Source organism: Limulus polyphemus, unplaced genomic scaffold, assembly GCF_000517525.1.
Source record: "Limulus polyphemus unplaced genomic scaffold, Limulus_polyphemus-2.1.2 Scaffold2183, whole genome shotgun sequence".
NCBI classification, from domain to species: Eukaryota; Metazoa; Arthropoda; class Merostomata; order Xiphosura; family Limulidae; genus Limulus; species Limulus polyphemus.
In genome coordinates, this window is record NW_013667793.1 from 38,993 (window position 1) to 58,171 (window position 19,179).

At 33.5% G+C, this 19,179-nt stretch overlaps 1 protein-coding gene across 1 annotated transcript in view; it reads left to right on the forward strand.

Annotated features, from left to right (window-relative positions):
• The window catches only part of LOC106466193, a 22,216-nt gene extending 7,695 nt beyond the window's left edge, over positions 1-14,521 (forward strand). Inside the window, exons 3-4 of the mRNA XM_022394150.1 lie at positions 11,918-12,028; positions 14,168-14,521. Of these exons, the coding sequence (XP_022249858.1) occupies positions 11,918-12,028; positions 14,168-14,359 (303 nt within the window). The 3' untranslated portion in view covers positions 14,360-14,521. The remainder of the gene's footprint in view (positions 1-11,917; positions 12,029-14,167) is intronic.
• The last annotated feature ends 4,658 nt before the right edge of the window (positions 14,522-19,179 follow it).

The following is a 19,179-nucleotide window of genomic DNA, read 5'->3' on the forward strand; positions in this document are numbered from 1 at the left end:
GACAAGTTACTTTGTACAGACCAAAGGTCAATTTTATGTAATTGGATACGGTAACATGAATGTATGTGTGCTGCTTCATTGTAATTTCTCTATTGTTAGCTAGGCATGGCTGAAAAGTTAATATAATAAAAATAATAAATATATATAAACGTATAATGTTATGAGATTTAAGCTATTTAGTCTAAACATTGATGTTTTTGTGTTATAATTTGTGTTCATTTTAGAATGAAAGAAGCATAATTTATATTTATTTCCTAATTTTCTAATGTGGTTACGAGATCGGTCAAATCAACCAAACCCGTATAAAGATTCATTACTGAAAATAGCAAATAAAATATAAAGTTTTTTCTTAAGAAACATATGATAACTATCTGGACATTATAATGCTTTTGCATGTGAAATTTAAAAGTTTTCTGATGCATTAAAGTATTTTTAATCTTAAAATGAAAATTACTTTGCGTGTTGGATAGGCAACATGCGAAAAGAAAAAAAAGGCATGATAAAAACATTGCTCTACAAACCTTAAGACTTAATAAAAAAAAATTGATGTTTTGTGTATGAAAGCATTGTAATGCTTACTGATAATTTGCCAAATTTCGTTAACATTTGCTCACTAATTTAAAAGTTATAGCATGAAAACTATAACAAGCATAAAATGGTTATGAGGTCAGTCCCAGGGATCGAGCCCATGCTGAAAGAGTTAATACAGTTAGGTTTTATCTTCCCTTGTTATCCTTTTCCTCTTTTCAAGAACATAGCTCTATCTTGTATTAAAAGCAATTTATTTTTAAGATTTCTAAAACCTGCCCCACATCACATATAAACTTATCATCCCAATTCATTAATTAAAATTCTTGTCTCATAGCCTCAAAGCTGACTCTATGAAAAATTATGAAAGTATCAGACCTATTCTCCAGTAATTATTCTTCACCAAATGTTTAATTAACTACATCTTCATTTGTGATTAGCAATACACTCAAAACTGTTTCCTGTCTGGTTGGGCTCTGACAGAATGATATAGAAAACCATCTTGAACACTTCAAGGAACCTCTCTTCCCTTACTACTTGACTCCATATAAAATTAGTCACCCATGGTTATTGCATTTTAGTAACAATCTTCATTTCATTATATAATTTCTCATTACCTGTATGATCAAGTGACCTATAAATGCCAATTAAAAACTTTCTACCTTTGAAACCCCAGACTATAACCTCTACAGATTCTACTTTTTGACTCTTTTCATGTCTTCAGTCTCAACAGGCCACAACTCATTCCTTACACATCGGTACTACATTTTTAAAAAGTCTATCACTGTTAAACAACCTTCAACCTCGTGTTTCAAAATAATTCCCATTAACAGTGTTATACAACTAAATGAATTTTGACAAATCCCATTATATCTTCTATTTTATCATGAGCCCTTAACTTCTTTTTATTTTCTAATATTCCCAACATTAAAGACCTACTAAGTTTTTTTTAGTTCACTAACAGTTATTTTGAAATTAAGTATTTATCTTTAATCCTATTAACTTATATTTTAAATCTTTTTCCAATCTGTTCTGTGCCCTAGCTATCCTATAAATTTATTCCCAGTTTCCCAAACTCCCTCACCAATATGCAAATTTAAATTATCTTTAATGAAATATTTATAGTTTCCCCAAACACCAGAGATTGAAATATTACATTCTCATATTCCCGAGGAATTTCATTTTATAGTTGGCTTTCCCGACCATGAAAGCACGGTCCATCTGTATTCCTTTAGTTATGGCCAATGAAAGTGAACATATTGCATGGATTAAATAAAAAAAAACAATTCATGAGGAAATGCAACTTTACATGAGTGAATGTTATCTTCCTGATAGCTTTTCCTTGAGTGAATGTAATTTTATTTCATTATTTCTATCCCTGAACACTTCTACCTACCCTTCGTAAGTGGACCCTAATAACAGTATACACTTTAATCTTACCTTGCATATTAAACCAAAGGCCCCATCAGCCCACCTGTCAATCTAAGCATATCGTTGATATTTCATTTAAGCCTTGTACCCTGCTAATTAACTCATTCTGACAAATAGCATGAGGGAGCATTTCTGAAAGGGCTACACATCCCTTTCAATCCCTAAGCCTCTGAAGGAGTTCTTTGTAGTTTCCAAGAAGCTCTCCCAATTTACAGTTTTCCAACAACATTTGCTCCCACATATAATACAGAAAGAGAATGCTCCTTGGTACCAAAAAATAATCTTCCAATATGCTCTGTATTGTCTTATACTTTAGCAACTGGGAAGCAAATTCTACTCTTAGAATTTCTGTACTTCCCCACTAAAGATAATTTTATCAGTGCAGTTAATGAGTGTTTCCTCAATTGATGATCTTTCCCATTGCAAGCAGTCAAAGGTTCAAATATATCAACTTGAATGTAAACTAAACCGGTTTCTATATCCCTAATTTTGTTAGTATTTGTGCATATTTGTAAATTCAATACTCTCAATCTGACCTTCCCCCAAAGCAACCTTTATACTCTGTCCATTTCTAATCTTGCTTCTTTGATTTCTGCTCCTAATCTGCTATTTTCCTCCACTAATAGAGTAATCTTCCCTCAAGCTATCTTTACCTTGTTCTCAAGTAAGCAAGCTTTGCAAGCAAAATGTACTCTACCATTATTAATGTTCTGAAAATTGCAATCATGCTCACAATTATCAAATTTAAAAACACTTACAGTTTTAATGTTTACATTAGCTACAAAAGGAGAGTCAACAATAATACCAGTCCTTCAAGAGATCACAGTGGAATAGACCATGGTTAAAGGATCAAACACTATTTTCTACATTGTAGTGTTTTAACTGATGTAAGTGAATATAATATACATATATATTACTAAGCTTGAAAAATATGGAAGATTTTGTTTTCATGAAATTCCATTGCTGTCGAACAATAAGCTGTTTTAGAAACATTTGTAGAAAGTAAACTTTTCAGCCCTTTCCCACATTATGTATTCAGTATAACAAACAGAGGAAATTTTAACCAAGCTCTTCAGCAGAGTTTATTTGGTTCTGAAGAAAAACTCCAAAATGTAAATATGCTACTAGTCATAAAGAGCTCGCAGAAGATAAACAAGGTTGGGTCACAAAGCATAAGAGACAGAATTAAAGAAAAGCACTATAACTTTAAGAAGTTTAAATTAACTGTTATGACAAGAGATTCAAAGGATTATAGAGGATCAAGAGGGTATATGAAAAAAGGTAGGCTGAAAAATGTAAAAATATGGATTTCTTTGAATACTTTAAGGGCAAGCAAAATGTCTGGATAACAGTATGGCATTTGAATGATGATAAAGAAAGGCTAATTTCTGATGATTATATTTTTATTTCGCAGAGTTATTACAAAGGAAAATGTAAGCAATATTCCTCATACTGAACAGTTGCTAGATGGAAACAAGATTGAACAAGACGACCATATTAATTCTGAACTTGTTAAGAAAAAATTGGGAAGTTTAAAGAATGATAAACTCCTGGGTTAGATAATATTTCACAAAGAGTTTTGAAAGAGGTTAAGGACTGGATATTCAAGTCACCTGCTACTATTATTTGCAAGTCCTTGAATAGTGGGTAGGTGCTAGGAGATTGGAAATTGGTTAATGTTACTCCAGTTTTCAAGGAAGGTGATACAAATTGTCCAGATTATTACAGGCATATTAGTTTTACATTAGTGTTGGGAAAAGATTTTAATAGCTTGATAAAAGATGCTTGGAAAAGTAATTTAACAATTTTAAAAAATGTAGAAAACTAAAACAGCTACATATGTTTTTTTTTCTTTTTTAATATGGAAGGTTTTTTGAATATGGCATTTAAATTAAATGCTCAAAATATTTTGGGTTTGAATAGGCTGCTTGTAGGATACCTTTGATTTGTGGAATGATAATTGGTGTTGAATAGGAACTTGAATATTCCAAATATTAGGTTTTGGAAATGTTAATCCAGACTTATTTTTAGGCACACAGGTAATTACATTTCTTTTAGAATTACTGATTTGAAAAACAATAGTCTGATGATGTGGTAGGAAGGAGGGTTTAGAGTATGAGGAATGTTTTTTAACCCTCTCGCAATGAGTCGGTCAAAGTTTGCATGTCACGACCTTTTGCTGAGTTGCATTCAAAATTTAATTAAACTACTTTATTATTAATATATATGAAAAAAACTTGAAATCAAACATAGTTAATAAACCAAATGTTAATATTATTTATGTTTTAAGTTCTCAATTTTATAAATAAATATTTTAAAAAATCCTGAATCTCCTTAGTTTGAGAATTGTGACATTTGTTCTCTAGATCTTTCCCTGTCTCTTTCTGATGTATGGAATTTAACTTAAATTACTCATTATAATATAAATATTACTAAGTCGAGGTATAATTTTATTATCTTCAGTCTTGTTTGTTATGGAGACATAAGCTAGAAAATTAGACCCACCTGTCACATCCTTTCTTTTACAAATTACCAATAATTACCTATTGATGTTTTATGCTATTTCATTCATAACCAATAGAAAGGCAAATTTTAATCTATCAAATAACATATAATGCTATATTGTTTACTGTACATAGTATTGTCAAGTTCATTTTCAATTTGAAAGTTTATCTCATGATTTTCAGATCGAACAAATAAGATTAAGCCCCTCTTGTCTTAGAAAGTCCATTAAATTATAATAGTTATAGGACATTGTTATGTGCATGCTATTATTCTCTGTTCTTAGATGCATTATTTAAGTAAATAAAAAATTCAGCTTACTAGTCCATTACTATTAGAAAGTAGGCTTAAACTTCATCTAAAATGACAGCTGAAAACAACAAAACTAACATAAGTACTATATTTCTTGTTCTTCATGTATATTTTTTATTTATTGTTATAAAAGTAGCTAAAATGTAAAATTTAGAAACTTAATAGGTGAGATAAAGTTATTTTAGGTAAGTTAATGAAAAAAACTTCACAAGGTATGCTTGCGAGCAGCTCGTATGTTATTTCATTCAACACAGTAACGTGAGATATGCATTTGCAGAGTGAATCACAACTTGTGTGGTGGGATTACTAGTTAGACGTGGTTCAAAAGACAATAAAATAATAAAATTGATTATAAACAGTTGTAGTTTTTGGTTACAATCTGCAGTCATTCTAGAAAGAAAAAAATGTATAATTCTGAAACAAATACTCACTTCCATACACAGAGAGCTATTTTCCTCTTGAAGTCGTGCATATCTGGCTGAGAGATTTGCATGTCGCCAACCGTATGAAAACTCCCATGTAAATTCAAGTGTGATCACACTACACGATGATGTAACATGCAGCAAAACCCATCACTAATAGGAGTGTGACACATCTCTTTGTGCAAATCCTTTACATGAAAATCTTCATTTTTTTCCTCAGCACATTCATATCTAGACATGTTTCTGGTTGCTGAGACTTGTCAAAGAACTTTGTTCTCAACTTATTTTGATTGTGTTTAAACATAATCATTATGATTTAACAATCAAAGTGAATTCTTCTTCAACTGATGTGGGTGAAAATATCACTCACACTGATCAAATTGCCAACAATTCTAGAAGTCCATTATTTGTGGAAGACGTGAAAGCTATTGTCATATGTGTGGTGGGTTTCATGGTGCTGCCAGGGCTCTTTAATTCTGATCCTACCACACAATTCTCTTCCCCTGTTTTTGGTACTAATGCTGAGGAGGATGAATTTGAATGGCTTTTTCCACCTCCAGGCTTTACTTTGGATACTTCCGTGTCTTCTGAAGAAAATTTTCAAACTTCTTTAGGTTTCAGCAACCTCATTACCCAGGTATGTAGTATTCTTTATCTCTTCCCCATAGCCTACATAACCCTTCCCTTCAAGATTTCTTTGTTTTTCCCCTCCCCTGTGATATTTACATTCATGTCAACTCCTTTCTTGATCAACTTAGTTGATGTAATCTCATGCCTTGTGCTCCCTGCCTGTTTCCTGTCTTCTTGCATATAGTCACTCATCCTTTTCTTTCTTGACACCCAGTGCTAGGAGTCTCATTTGCCAGTTTGTGTACAGATTCTTTATTGGCTGCCTCTCTATCTAGCATCCAATTTTCTGACTTCATGCTTCTATACTACCCTTCTTAGATACCTCTCCTCTCTTCACCTTATGACAAAAGTGCTTTACTGTTCCCCTGACTAATTTTCTGGGAATACCAGAGTGCTATTCTTTTTTTCCATTGCCTATTCTACTTTCTCTTCCCACTTGGTTACTTTGTTGTTGGGACCTCTTTAGAAGGGATATCCTTCCTTCCCAAATCCGACTACCCTCCTCCTTCTTCCAAGACCTTTGTTTTGCCTCCTTTTTCTGCCAAGAAGTCTTTGGAGGAGTTCCTGATTCTCTCAAATTGCAGGCTGAAACTGCCCACCATCAATCTCCCCTTTTCTCCTTAGTATTGCATTTCTCCCAGTCTCAATCTTCCACACTTTTTCATCATCTTAACTACCTCCTCCTCCCTGTTCTGTCCCAGTACATCAATCTTTCATCTCCTACTGTCCTTCTTCCATCTGACATCTCTCCTGCTGACCTAACTGCCAGTGCCCATCTGGTTGGTTCGAGAGCTGTGGTAGCCCATCTGTCTCTGTTTGTATATCTATGGACACATTTCCCTGCTGACAGGTGGGTCATTCAAATACATAACTACCACCTCTTTCTTCACTTCTCTTTACCATCCCATCTTCTCTCCCAACCTGTTGCCTTTCATCACCTTTGTATAGCTTCTCTGGAGCCCCTTATTCCTCTTGGCTGCACACATACATGTCCCCTTCAGTGGACATTTCACAATTAATGGAACCCATCCAGAGATCCACTGTCCTCCTGGATATTCCTTTCTCTCCCTCTCCTGGAGGATCTTGCTTGGTAATTAGACCACTCCAATATCACCTGTGGCTTTCTTTCTTCCTTCCAAGCCAGACCTTCATCTTTTCACAGATGCTTCTTTCACTGGGTTGGGAGCATCCATAAACAACCCATACTTTGGGTTTTTGGACTTCAGGGGAGCATTCTCTTCATATCAACATCCTAAAACTACTTGCTTTCCAGTGGGCATGCTTTCACTCTTGGTGGATCATTTAGTTATGGTCCACTAGGACAACTCCACAGCAGTCATTTCACACATCAAGGGACACTTGTTTTAGGACCTTCTTTTTCTAGACTTTGGACCTCCTGTATTGAGCCCATCCCAATTATGTAAGCTTAATTGTATGCCAGATTCTGGGCACTCTGAACATCATTGGCTGTAGATGCTGTCAGTCAGGAGTGATCTCATCTCTTCCTCTATGCCTATCCTCCCCTCCACCTTCTTCCTTGGGTTCTTGCTCTATTTTTGGACACCCTATGCAAAGTACTGTTGGTGGCCCTTTACTGTCTTGCTCAATGTTGGTTTCCACTACTATATCTTCCCTCAACCAAACCCCCCTCTTCCACCATTCTATCCCTTCTGGTGAAACCTCATACATCACTTCCATCATAGTGTGACATCCTTTCATCTTCACAAGTGGAATTTGTCTGGTCCATTGCCTGTCACGCTGGACTTTCCAAAGGTGTAGTCTTTCTTCTCTTTCACATCTGTCAATTTCCTACCTTTACTGTTTACCAATGAAAGTGGCAAGCTTATTGCCTTTGGTCTCTCCATCATCATTTTTCAACTGGCCAACCATCCTTCAATCATGGCTTGTCCATCTTTTCTATTGTGGGGTACCAAGCATCCCTATCCACCATATTCAGCTTTTCCCAAAACTGCAATATTTTCTCTTCTCCTGTTCTTATCATCCTCTTCCATTCTTTCCTAATCCTAGTACACAGACCCCCTCTTCCCACTCACTTGCCTGACTGAGACTTGAATGTCATTCTTCATGCCCACACTCAAGACTCTCTTGAACCTCTCGCTACTTTCTCTCTTTATCACCTCTCTCTCAAAACCTGTTTTATTCTCCTTCTTGCCTGTGGTCATTATCAGTCTGACTTTCTCCACCACTCATACTTTCTTCCCTACCCTGACCATTCCTTCCTGTCTAAGACTTCAGTTGCTCTGGAAGGTGATCACACATTTTCTCTCATTTCTCTTCCATTTATTTCCCATCTTTATGGATGTTCAAACCTAGACAGATTTCTATGTTCAATCTGGGCCATTCATTATCTATCTTGTACTTCCTTCTTTTAGGGTTCCATTCCTTGGGACCCATTTTTTACTAGGGATCTTTCTTCCATCCTTACTCAATAAATCTGCCAACTCATTTGTATGGTTTACTCCTTCTTGGGGGTGAATAGTTGCTGGCTTTTTATGTCTCCTCCCACCCGATAACATACCTGACTCCTTCTCTGGCAGCCCATTTTTATTGATCACTAACACTAGAAGAGATTCTCCAGTCAAGCATGCACACTACCCTGCACATATTCATTGCCCACTATCTTCACCATCTGACTGTCTCTTCTCCAGAGTGATTCTGGTTTTCACCCATTGCCATCCTTCAATCCACCCTATGACTGTGACAGGCGAGTGTACTTCTTTATTTATTCCTACTTATCGTGAATCTGTTTTAAGATCCCACTAGTCAGACCAAGCTTAAACAATTTTTCATTTGATTTTGCTTACTCACCCTTCTGAGATATAGGTAGGTGGCTAGGCTATTTTTTTTCCCTACAGGTTGCCAGCAGTAACAATTGCCAAAGGCATGAAGTCTCTCTAGGGGAGGTCTGGGAGCATGACCCCTGGAAACTTTTTAATGAAGAAGTCACAAATGGTACTTTCTCAAAGCTTAAATGATTATGCAGGAGTTTGTAGTATCAGTGACATTGCAGTATAAAACTGTTCTACTTCCCTGGAAAGATGGTGACACCATTACTCTGCATGCCAAGAAACTGCTCACCAGGTTACATTCACTGTGCTTATCCTTTTGGCATTTACTGGAAGTGTATTGCTGATGCATGTAAACAATTGCATAAGCAGCTCATACATTTAGTAGAAAATGTTAGTGGATTTATAAAGACTTTAAAGACAATCCTAAGATAAGTAACATTCGGAAAACTAAATACTTTGCAGAATGAAAAGACTACATCAGGAAATGACCAGGCAGGTAAAAAAGGGTGGGGGGGATTAAATTGCTAAAAAAAAAATTGAGCTATATTTTGTGGGTCAGCTGTCAACATAAAAAAACAAAATTTTATTTTTGGCCTCTGCTATTATTCTTACCCAAAATCTGCATCGAGTCACGGTAACAGAAATTACTCATACCATCCACCCTGCCTCTTTAAGTGTCCTTTCTCGGATGGAGTATTCTGCAAGACCACTGGAGGTTTCTTCATTGTATTTATGTTATAGTTTGAGCCCAATCTAGACTGTACCCATTATATGGACTATCATGGAAAAAAAGCTAGTACCACAGCTTGTTGGCTTTTAAAAACAATAGTTTCATGGTTATCCATTGTATTACCTCCAGTAAAATACCTTTCCAAATATAGAGACCAATGGGAATCTGGGCACATTCTCTGGGTCTCCCATATGCGATTTCTCCCCCTCTTTGAGTGGAGCATTGGAGACTCTTGCCACTTACTAGCTCTCAGCTGCTGAGGTGGTGGACAATGGAGAATCCTCACCAATTGACACCTAACTGCTGGGACTAGAACAAGGGTTCCCATCCCCTCTGAGAAGTGGGGCTGGGATATTTCCAGAGCATAGTGCAGTTCACCCCACATAAATTTGATACATCACAATCTCCAAGTGGACTGTAGATACATATCACTGTCCCAATCATATAAATATGTATCACTCTCTCATGGTTCCTGCTCCTGCATTTGCATGAACTCTCAGATTCTGATGGTGGAGTAGATGAAACTAATCCATATCCAACTGTGATATATCACTCTCACACCTTACTCCCACAGCAGGCAAGTGGCCTGTAGAGTGGTTCAGTAGAGGTTATTAAGTATCCATGATTACATATTCCAATACAGTGCTCTCCTCCCACAGCTGGTTTTGACCCGTTGAGTCTGATGGTAGAGGAGGTGAGCACACAAGCTACAGTCTAAATAAGCCTCAACCTCACTACTACTATTGGCTGTCTGATGTCTTCTTTGCATATACTTGGACAGTCATGTACATATTCTGTTTGTCCCTGTTACAGTTTTCAGGCTATCTGCCTCTTCTTATACATAAGCAAAGAGCATACCCTGGGTGAGAAGAGATGCAGTCCCCCATGGATGTGTTCCTATGGAGCCCCTGCCATCAGGTGTCACACCCAATGTGTTTCATTTCAACGCTTTCAGAAGGAGACTCGTCTAGGTAATTTTTGCACCAGTTCTTCCACCATCTCAATCTGAAATTCTAGCTATCTGTGTATGGAGGTGAGTATTGCCTTATTTTATGAAGATACACAAAACATACTAAAAGTTATAGTATGGAAACTGTTGATTACTATGTGGTTACAAGGTTGATAACATTGACGGACCATGTATGGAAAGAAGTTAATAGATATGTTATATATAGGTATACCATGTGTTTTCTACTTTGTTGCAATGTAGGAACTTTCCTATAATTTTCATTTGTATAGATGTGTGTGTGTGTGTTTGCAGTTTTGACGTAACATTAGTCAAGAAGGTCATTATGTTGCTGTTACTTTAGCTGCATATTGTTCTGTATCATTCACCTAAGATAACACCTTTTGTCTTCGTGTGGGAAAGATGGCTGTAAGGTTATGAAGTTAGTTGTTTTTTCCACTGGCACCCATATGGTATCTTGAGGTTATCATCTCACTTGGGTTTCAGTGCAACTGTTAAGTCATGTGAGTAGTGCAAGTTGCTCTGGGTAGGTTTGACATTACTGACTTATTTAAGTAACATGATGTTTATACAGTTTGGCACAAGATCTCAACTCTGTAAGTTCATAACAAGTCTAGAGAAAGCTCTTCAGAGAAGGTGTCTGTCCATTGTAACAAGTAAATACACATACACTGTGTTTGTGAAATTAATAATGGTTGTGTGTTGTGATTGTACTCTAGTGTCCAGTCTCTGTTTCTTGTAAACTCAGTCAGAGAATACAGAATTACTTTGTGATAAATATCTTGAAGAATCTCTTGTTACTGTGCTGACCTATCTTGTCACTCTTGGGGGAAGTGGTTTTACCTGAAAATATAATAGATAGATCTAAAATATATTCTAACAGTGTACATGTGTTAGTGTTTTGGTTTGTAATTAGTGTGTTTTGTTGTCACTTTGCATTTTCATTTCTGCTGTTAGCTCTCAGTTCAGATGCATTTAGTTAGCATGAGTAATAAACTTGCAACTTGAATCAAGTCAGTTTTCTTTCTAGTAATTTTCTTTAAATAATGTGGTCAACAGTTAGCTTGCAGCTTCCGCCTATATTTATCATATGATTTGTCCAGAAATAGTTTTATAAACAAAGGATACTGAAGACATATCAATTATCAAAAGGTTGAATCTATATGCATTACAGTCAGGTAGAAACTTTTTAGTCAGCAACTGTTATAGGCCACCTGGCCATCTAAGCTTTTCACATATGCATATTTAATTCATATATGATTATTAACACTTAAATGGACCCAATTTATTCATTTCTATTTTTTGTATGTGCTAAGTGTTTGTATGGGTTGTCATTTCACATCAGTTTTTATTAAACTTATAGGAGGTTATAAGTTTTAGGTAAGTGTGAGCTGGTACTGTGTGTGATTCTCAAGTGAATGCTAAATATGTGAAAATGAAGGACTTTTTCTATCTTAAAAAAATATATTAATTTTCATTTTTTCTACCTTTATTAAATTATACGCCCAATATAACTTTATTTTTTCTTGTGTTTTTTCTAGTCCAAAATATTGTACATCTGTGTATTTTATAAACCTTTTTTTAGTGCTCTCCACTTCCATTTTGCCAAAATGACAATGAGTTAAGGGCCTCAAAAGGAGTTAAACAGGCTATCCTTGCAGCATCTCCAATATTGAAGAAAATGGGATTGGCTCATGTGAGATTCATAATAAGTTTTGTTTTTATGCTTCAGCACTTAATATTGAGAATATCTTATTCAGCCATGAAAGGGTAAAGTATAATGCATTATATGAGCTTTTCAAAACATTGTATAATTCATGAAGGCTAAATTGCACTTCTATGTTTGTATATGTGTTATGTGTTCCAATTATAATATATGGGTTAATCATGAACTCAAAGTTTTTATTTATGACAAAAGGATAATGCATATAAAATTTGCTTAAATTCCTAAGCTTAAAACAAAAAATGACTATTACATTGTTTTATCTGAGCTAATTGAAAAATTTTAATAAATGGTTTTAGATAGTACACTATGTGTATGTGGATGAGCAAATATAGAAGTATAAAATAAAGTTTAAATCCAGAATAATGAAAAGTGTCAGAAGTAGTATCCATATAAATTTGGTATTCTTCCATTATTATGGATTTAAACTTTATGTAGGATTAATTTACACAGTATACTGTATTTACTTGCTACTGCAGTTGAGCCATCAAAGGTAAATTAACAGTTGCAAAATGCAGTACATGTTCATATGCAGCAGTTGGTCAATTTCTTGATTTTTTTTCTGGTCAGTTTTCATTGGAAATACTAACACGTGCTGCTGGTATTGTTTTAGCTGTGAGTGTTTAATTGTGCTTGTCAGTAAATCATTAAACTTTTGGTCGTACAATTATATAGATCAGACACCAAGAACATGAATTAAATATAAAGTGGTTGTTATACATAGTAGGCATAATATAAATACTGATTTACAAAAGGTACAGATTTTCTTTTTTCTTGCATGTAGAGCCAACAATATATATTTTGTACTTTTCAGGAAACTACAATTTTTAAAATGTTCATATTATGTGTATGTGTGTGTGTATGCAATGTAAAAATATGTTATACTTAAACATATCCACTGTATCATGCATTTTAAATACAAACAATCCTTTTTACATGAGCTTGTGTTTAATGTCGCCAATTCTTCTAACTTTCTTAAGAGTTGTAATTGTTTATAATCAAGAGACCTTTGCTGAAAGACTGGTTCAAAGTGGTTGTACAGTGGAAGTTAGTTACATGTACTATATACATACTAGTTCATGAATGCATATATTTTTAGCTGCATGTTAAATATCATTCAAACAGTAAGCATTCTGGTGTAGAAGCCCATAGACAAGATAAAGTTTTCATTACTACTTATATGATTAACAATACATTTTTAGTTGAATAAGCTCAAAAATCAGACAGAGTTTTTCATTTTACTTGTGAATAAATCAATCAACTTTAAGCTAGATCAACCATAAATCAATGTAATATTAGGTTTCAACTGTACAGTACTTGTATGTAAATTATACTTTCAAATGTAATTGTTCATCAGTCATAAAGATTTCAGCTGTACATTTATATAGATAAAACAACAAGTGTCATCTGTACTTATCAGTAAATCATTAAACTTTCAGATGTATAACTGCATAGAATGTCTCAACTGTACTTGTACATAATCAGTAAGCTTACAGTTTTACAAATATATATATATAGTCCAGACAGTAAGTTTTAAGTGAAGTTGTACATAAATAAACTTTCAGCTATACAAGTAAGTAGACAAGACATGCATGTTTTCAACTTTACACTTACAGAAAACAAACTTTCTGTTCTGTAAGTGCATTTATCATACAGTAAATTTAGAAATTTTCTTTTATGTGAAACAATAAACTTTCGTTTTTACAATTATATAGACCGGACAAGGTTTTGAAGTATACATTTACATGAATACAAGTATATAACCAGGCAGTAAGTTTAGTACTATATTTTTATATGAAGCAATGCAGATTCATTTTTATAAGCACAGCAAGCACATAGACCAAATGATAAGTTTCAAGTGGTAAATGTACAGAATTTTCTTTTGTGATTGAAAATGAATAAATTCATGATGTGTTATGTCTTTTTTCTCTCTGTTTTCTTTTGAGTTGCTACTGGTATTATTTTAGCATGTACAAATTATTATCTTTATTTAATCACCTAGTATTATGATATTCAGTATATTTGGAATGTGTTGGATATTTGTAGCACTTTGGATACAAATATGGTTTTGGTAAGTAACAGTTTTGATGTTTTGTTTTTTTTTGGTTATAGGTTAAAGAACTGATAAACAACTCTTTTGGTGTGATTAGAAGACAGTTTCAAGGCTTTGCATCAAATGAGACAACTGATGGTGGTGATGAAGATGACAGTAAAGGTAAAAATAGTGGAATTATTATGTCATATGCCCAGAAAAATGCAGTATACTTGTATATTCTTCATAATGTTTCAAGCTATTCAAAGTAATTTAAAATCCATAAATCCACGTGACCACTTTGTACTTGTTATAGTTTTGATACCACTAACTTTTACTATAGTATTTGTATCTTCATTAAATTTAGCAGACTTTCAGCAAACGTTACAAGTCTTTTTACATACAAAAAGCCAGATATTTTAGTGAAGTATTTTTAATCAATATTTGTCCGTGAATATATTGAATCTTTGTTTTTTACTAGTCCGAGTGCCAAGTGATTTTCAAATTAAGATTAAAAGTACTTTTCTTCATCTCAAAAATCTCAAATTTTATTTACATAATCTTTTTAGACTCATAATAGCATCCATATGTTTATTCTTAAATTTTATTGTTTTATTCCCTTTTGAACCATGTCTAACTACTATTCGTGCCATTATAATTTGAGGAATGTGCAGCTCATGGCATGCTATTGAATTACATTACTCACAAGCTAATCCCAGCTGCTCACAGTGTGCCTCCTGAAATTCTTTTATTATATTATTATTATTTATTTTACCAAATATAACCTTAACTGATCTAAAGAGTTTCCTATTTTGGTATTTTTGTTACTTTTATAATAATAAATAAAGAATACACAGGGAAAACAAGAAATAAAATACTTAACTGGGCCTCCTCTTTTTTTGTTGTCGACTGTCAATAACACTTAATCCTACTTTTTTACACTAGTGCACTAAATAACTTTTATTTAATTAGATAATGCACCAAAGAACATAGGATAATAATATGAAAAAAACAGACAATGTCTCATAAATATCACAATTTTATTTGGCTTTCTAACTACATGGCAACAGCTGTTACAAATTCTTCCAAGCTAGTCGACGTTTCCTGTGGGAACAAAGATTGTACTGAAATAGAAATTGACAATTCTCTGTATAGAAATCAACTTAATATAATATGTCATTTGATAGATGAAAACCTTGGCTTTTTATTGGTCATAAATAAGATAGAATTAAATGTAAGAGAGAACTATCAATAAATCCTGAAAGAGAGGATGTGACAAGTGGGTGTGGCAAGATGGTCTGATTTTCTATTTGATGGCTCTAACTAAACAATATTTAAGGCTATGAAAATTAAACTTTGTCTGAATGATGATGATGATGATATTATAGTGAGTAATATATGTTAAATTTCATATTTATTGGAGGCGAATAGATTTGTCTGAGTGATGACAATTTTATAGTGAGTAACTTTTGTATTTATTGGAGGGGTGGTGAATACATTAGAGAAGAGGGGACGCTTAGAGAAAAAATGTTACATTTTTCACACTAGGGGAAATTCAGGATTTTTTTTATTGCCTTATAAAATTAAGAATTTAAAACTTGTATACTATTAAAATATGGATTATTAGCTATGATTTTATGCTACAGGTACATCACCAATTTTCTGTCACCTTTGGTTCCAGAGCCTAGCTGTATTATCTATTTTGCTGGACCAAATGAGGTCACATAATAATAATTCAACAAACCACCTCTGACCCACTAATTATACCCCTCCCGTGTCTCTAAAGCACCATGGACTGTTAGAAACTTAACTAAAACAAATATTAAATGTAAATTAAATATGAACATTAGTACAGGTATAAATGATACAGGTTTATTAGTACAGTATAAATAAAAAAGTTCATTAATTACTGTACTTACATTATTATCAACATTCTGTGTTGTAAAAAGTTGAAGAAAAATTTTAAACTAAATATTTGTATCTTGTTAAGCTACATATTCTTGGCAACATTCATGAGAAAATTCAAGCAATTTGAGCCACTAGTTTAATATTTATAAGAAAATCTTCACGAGAGTGACGTACCTACTTAAAATGTAAGTAGCCTGTCCTGAAAGAGCACATGGCACACGCAATGCCATCTGTGGCCACCCAGTGAATTAATCTGGCAGTCATGGGAATTTCAAGTGCGCTCTTGTAATTTTGTCCAGATTAAAGGAGGTGCTGGACCATCAGTTGCAGGAAAATTTGTGGTGTACTGTATATTAATTGGTATAACATAAACAAAAATAATTAGATTAAATTTTGAATGCAAGTCACTAAAAACCTCCCAATGAGAGGGTTAACAACGACATGCTTTTTAAACTCTTTTCTGCACATGTCATTGAATTAAATTCAAAATTTAATTAAACTTCTTTACTATCAATGTATTTTAATGAAATTATTATTATCAAGTACATTATAGTTCAAATTTTTATATTATCTTAGTTTTTATTTCTTTATTTCAAAAGAAACATTGAAAGCAATAATGAAATTTCTGTTTTGTGTCATTTGATGCACGAGCTATAAACAATGTCAAAATTTGGTGAAGTACAACCTGAAGCATGAAGGGGTAGTCTTGTACATGTAAGTATAAAAAGAGAATGTAGTTTACTTGCTCTTTCGACATGTATATTTCAAAGTTCTTTTGCTGAATGCAGTTGAAACAAGAAATAAATTTTGTCAACCCCCCTGACATGTGCCATGCTCACATTTTATACTTAATGTTGGGCTTTAGAAGATATGTGTACTTTCAACGTGTACGAGTTTATAGTCATTAGAAAGAGCTCATTTTACACTATTATCCAACAACATATATTTTGAAATTGGCACCAAGTTGTCATCCTTAGGTAGATGTAATTTCTTGTACTATTGTTGGCTGCTTTGTTCACAGTAGCACTTCAGTTGTCTCTTACCTAAATAAGTTGTAGTTAGAGAGACAGTTAAATTGTATTTAGGTTTAACTTTTATATTTTAGTTAATTATGCATTATTTGTGTTTTAAAATTCATATTTCAAATGTTTAATAATTTTTATAAAATAAAAAAAGCTTTGATTCATTCTGCAAAGCTTACATTACTAAGCATGTATAAAAGATTTTGCTGGAGACTAAGGTATCACTGCCATTCATACCATTCTGTTGCCCGTGTATACTTGTTGACATGTGTTGACATAACTAATCAGTAATAAAGAATAGGAGAAGAAAATAAAACACTAAAAATATACTATAAGTGAAATGGTAAAGACATGAAATTACACATATGACCCTAAGAAGATATTTTAAAATTATTTAATGAAGAGTTAAAAGATATGTACGTATTTCTATTTCTTAATTTTAAGCATTTCATTGCATTGTATGTTCAAGATAAGAGCTGAAGTTAGTGATATAGTAGAGAAAATGGAAAATAAAATATAAACATTTACCTTTAAAAAAAAATTTATATTGATTTAGGATGTTCATGTGAAAATTGTATGATAATAAATAGTATTTTTATACTAAAAATGAAAATTACCTTGAAGGTGAACTACTCAGAGTCTGAGTGCAAATAAGTACATTAAATAATGAATTTTTATTAGAAATAGTAGAAAAAACCATAATTAAATAGTTTATTTTTCTCAAACTACTTACTTTTATGAAAGTTCTTGTCAAGTTTTAAACAATTTTGTCCACTTGTTTTATTATTGGAATGAAAATTAATGAGAGTTGCGTAATGTGCAGAATGTAGTTATAGGGTTGTTAAAAATTATTCTTTCAAAAGGCTTGATTTATTCTAAAAAAATTCCAATAAATATCCTGTATGTTATTTAAGTTTTTGGGACACTATTTATTATTGTTTTTTTGTAAGTGTCTAAAGGAAGATATGTGTATGTAATGTTTTTATATGTTGGTATGATATGCTTGTATTAGGTCATCAAGATATTAATGTCACGTTTTTTACATGAAAAACCCGAACAACTTGTATATCTAAACAAAACATTTATTAAATGAAATAGGCTCCATTCTTAGCGATGATGCTTTTCCATCTTACAATCAGGTTGTTAATGCCCTGATTAAAGAAATCACTTACCTTTGAAGCAAAAAACATGTCAATGTCTTCTCTAATACCTTCCACATTTGCATATGTTTTCCCATTAAGATGGAGTTGCAGTGAACGAAAAAGTTGGTAATCTGATGGTGCCATATCTTGAGAATATGGTGTGTGGGGGAGAACTTCCCAAACCAACTCCATGTGGAGGTGCATTGTCATGGAGAAGAAGAACACCTTTTCGATTGACGAGTGAAGGGCTTGATTTAAACGTTCCAGTTGCTGACTATAGATCTCTGCATTGACTGTTCCCTGTGGATTGAGGACTTTGAAATGAATTACTCCTTTGATGTCCCACCAAATGCAAAGCATTAGTTTCTGCAGATGGAGTCCAGGTTTTGGGGTTGGAAGTGGTTTTTGTATAGGACTGAGCCATTGTTTTTGGCATTTAATATTTGCATAGATAATCCATTTTCATCACCGGTGACAGTTCTGTCCAAAAATGGTTCATGCGCATTATGCCCCAGAAGAGACGAAGCAACATTCACACGTTGGAAACTATGATCATTAGAGAGTTCATGAGGCATCCAAATACTTTCTTTATGGACTTTTTCCATATTCCTTAGATGTTTATGTATTGTTTCATAAGAGACATGCAATTTAAGGGCCATTTCATGAGTGTGTTGCCTTGGGTTAGACTCAACAAGTGTCTTCAGAGCATCAATATCAATTCCACCATGTCGGCCCCTGCCATCACAGTTTTTAAGGCTAAAGTCACTTGAACGAAATTTGCTGAATCATAATTGACACTTACTAACATTCAAAACATTTCCATAAACTTCTTTGATATTCTTTGTGGCTACAAAAGTGTTTTTACCCTTCTTGTATTCAAACAGCATTACATGCCGAATGCATGTCTCATCGTGTGCCATCACTATAAAGGATTAGAGTATACTAAACTTTACACATTATTTAGGTTACACTAACTTGACACTTAGGTGGTTTGTTTAATTATTATATGTGATATACGTT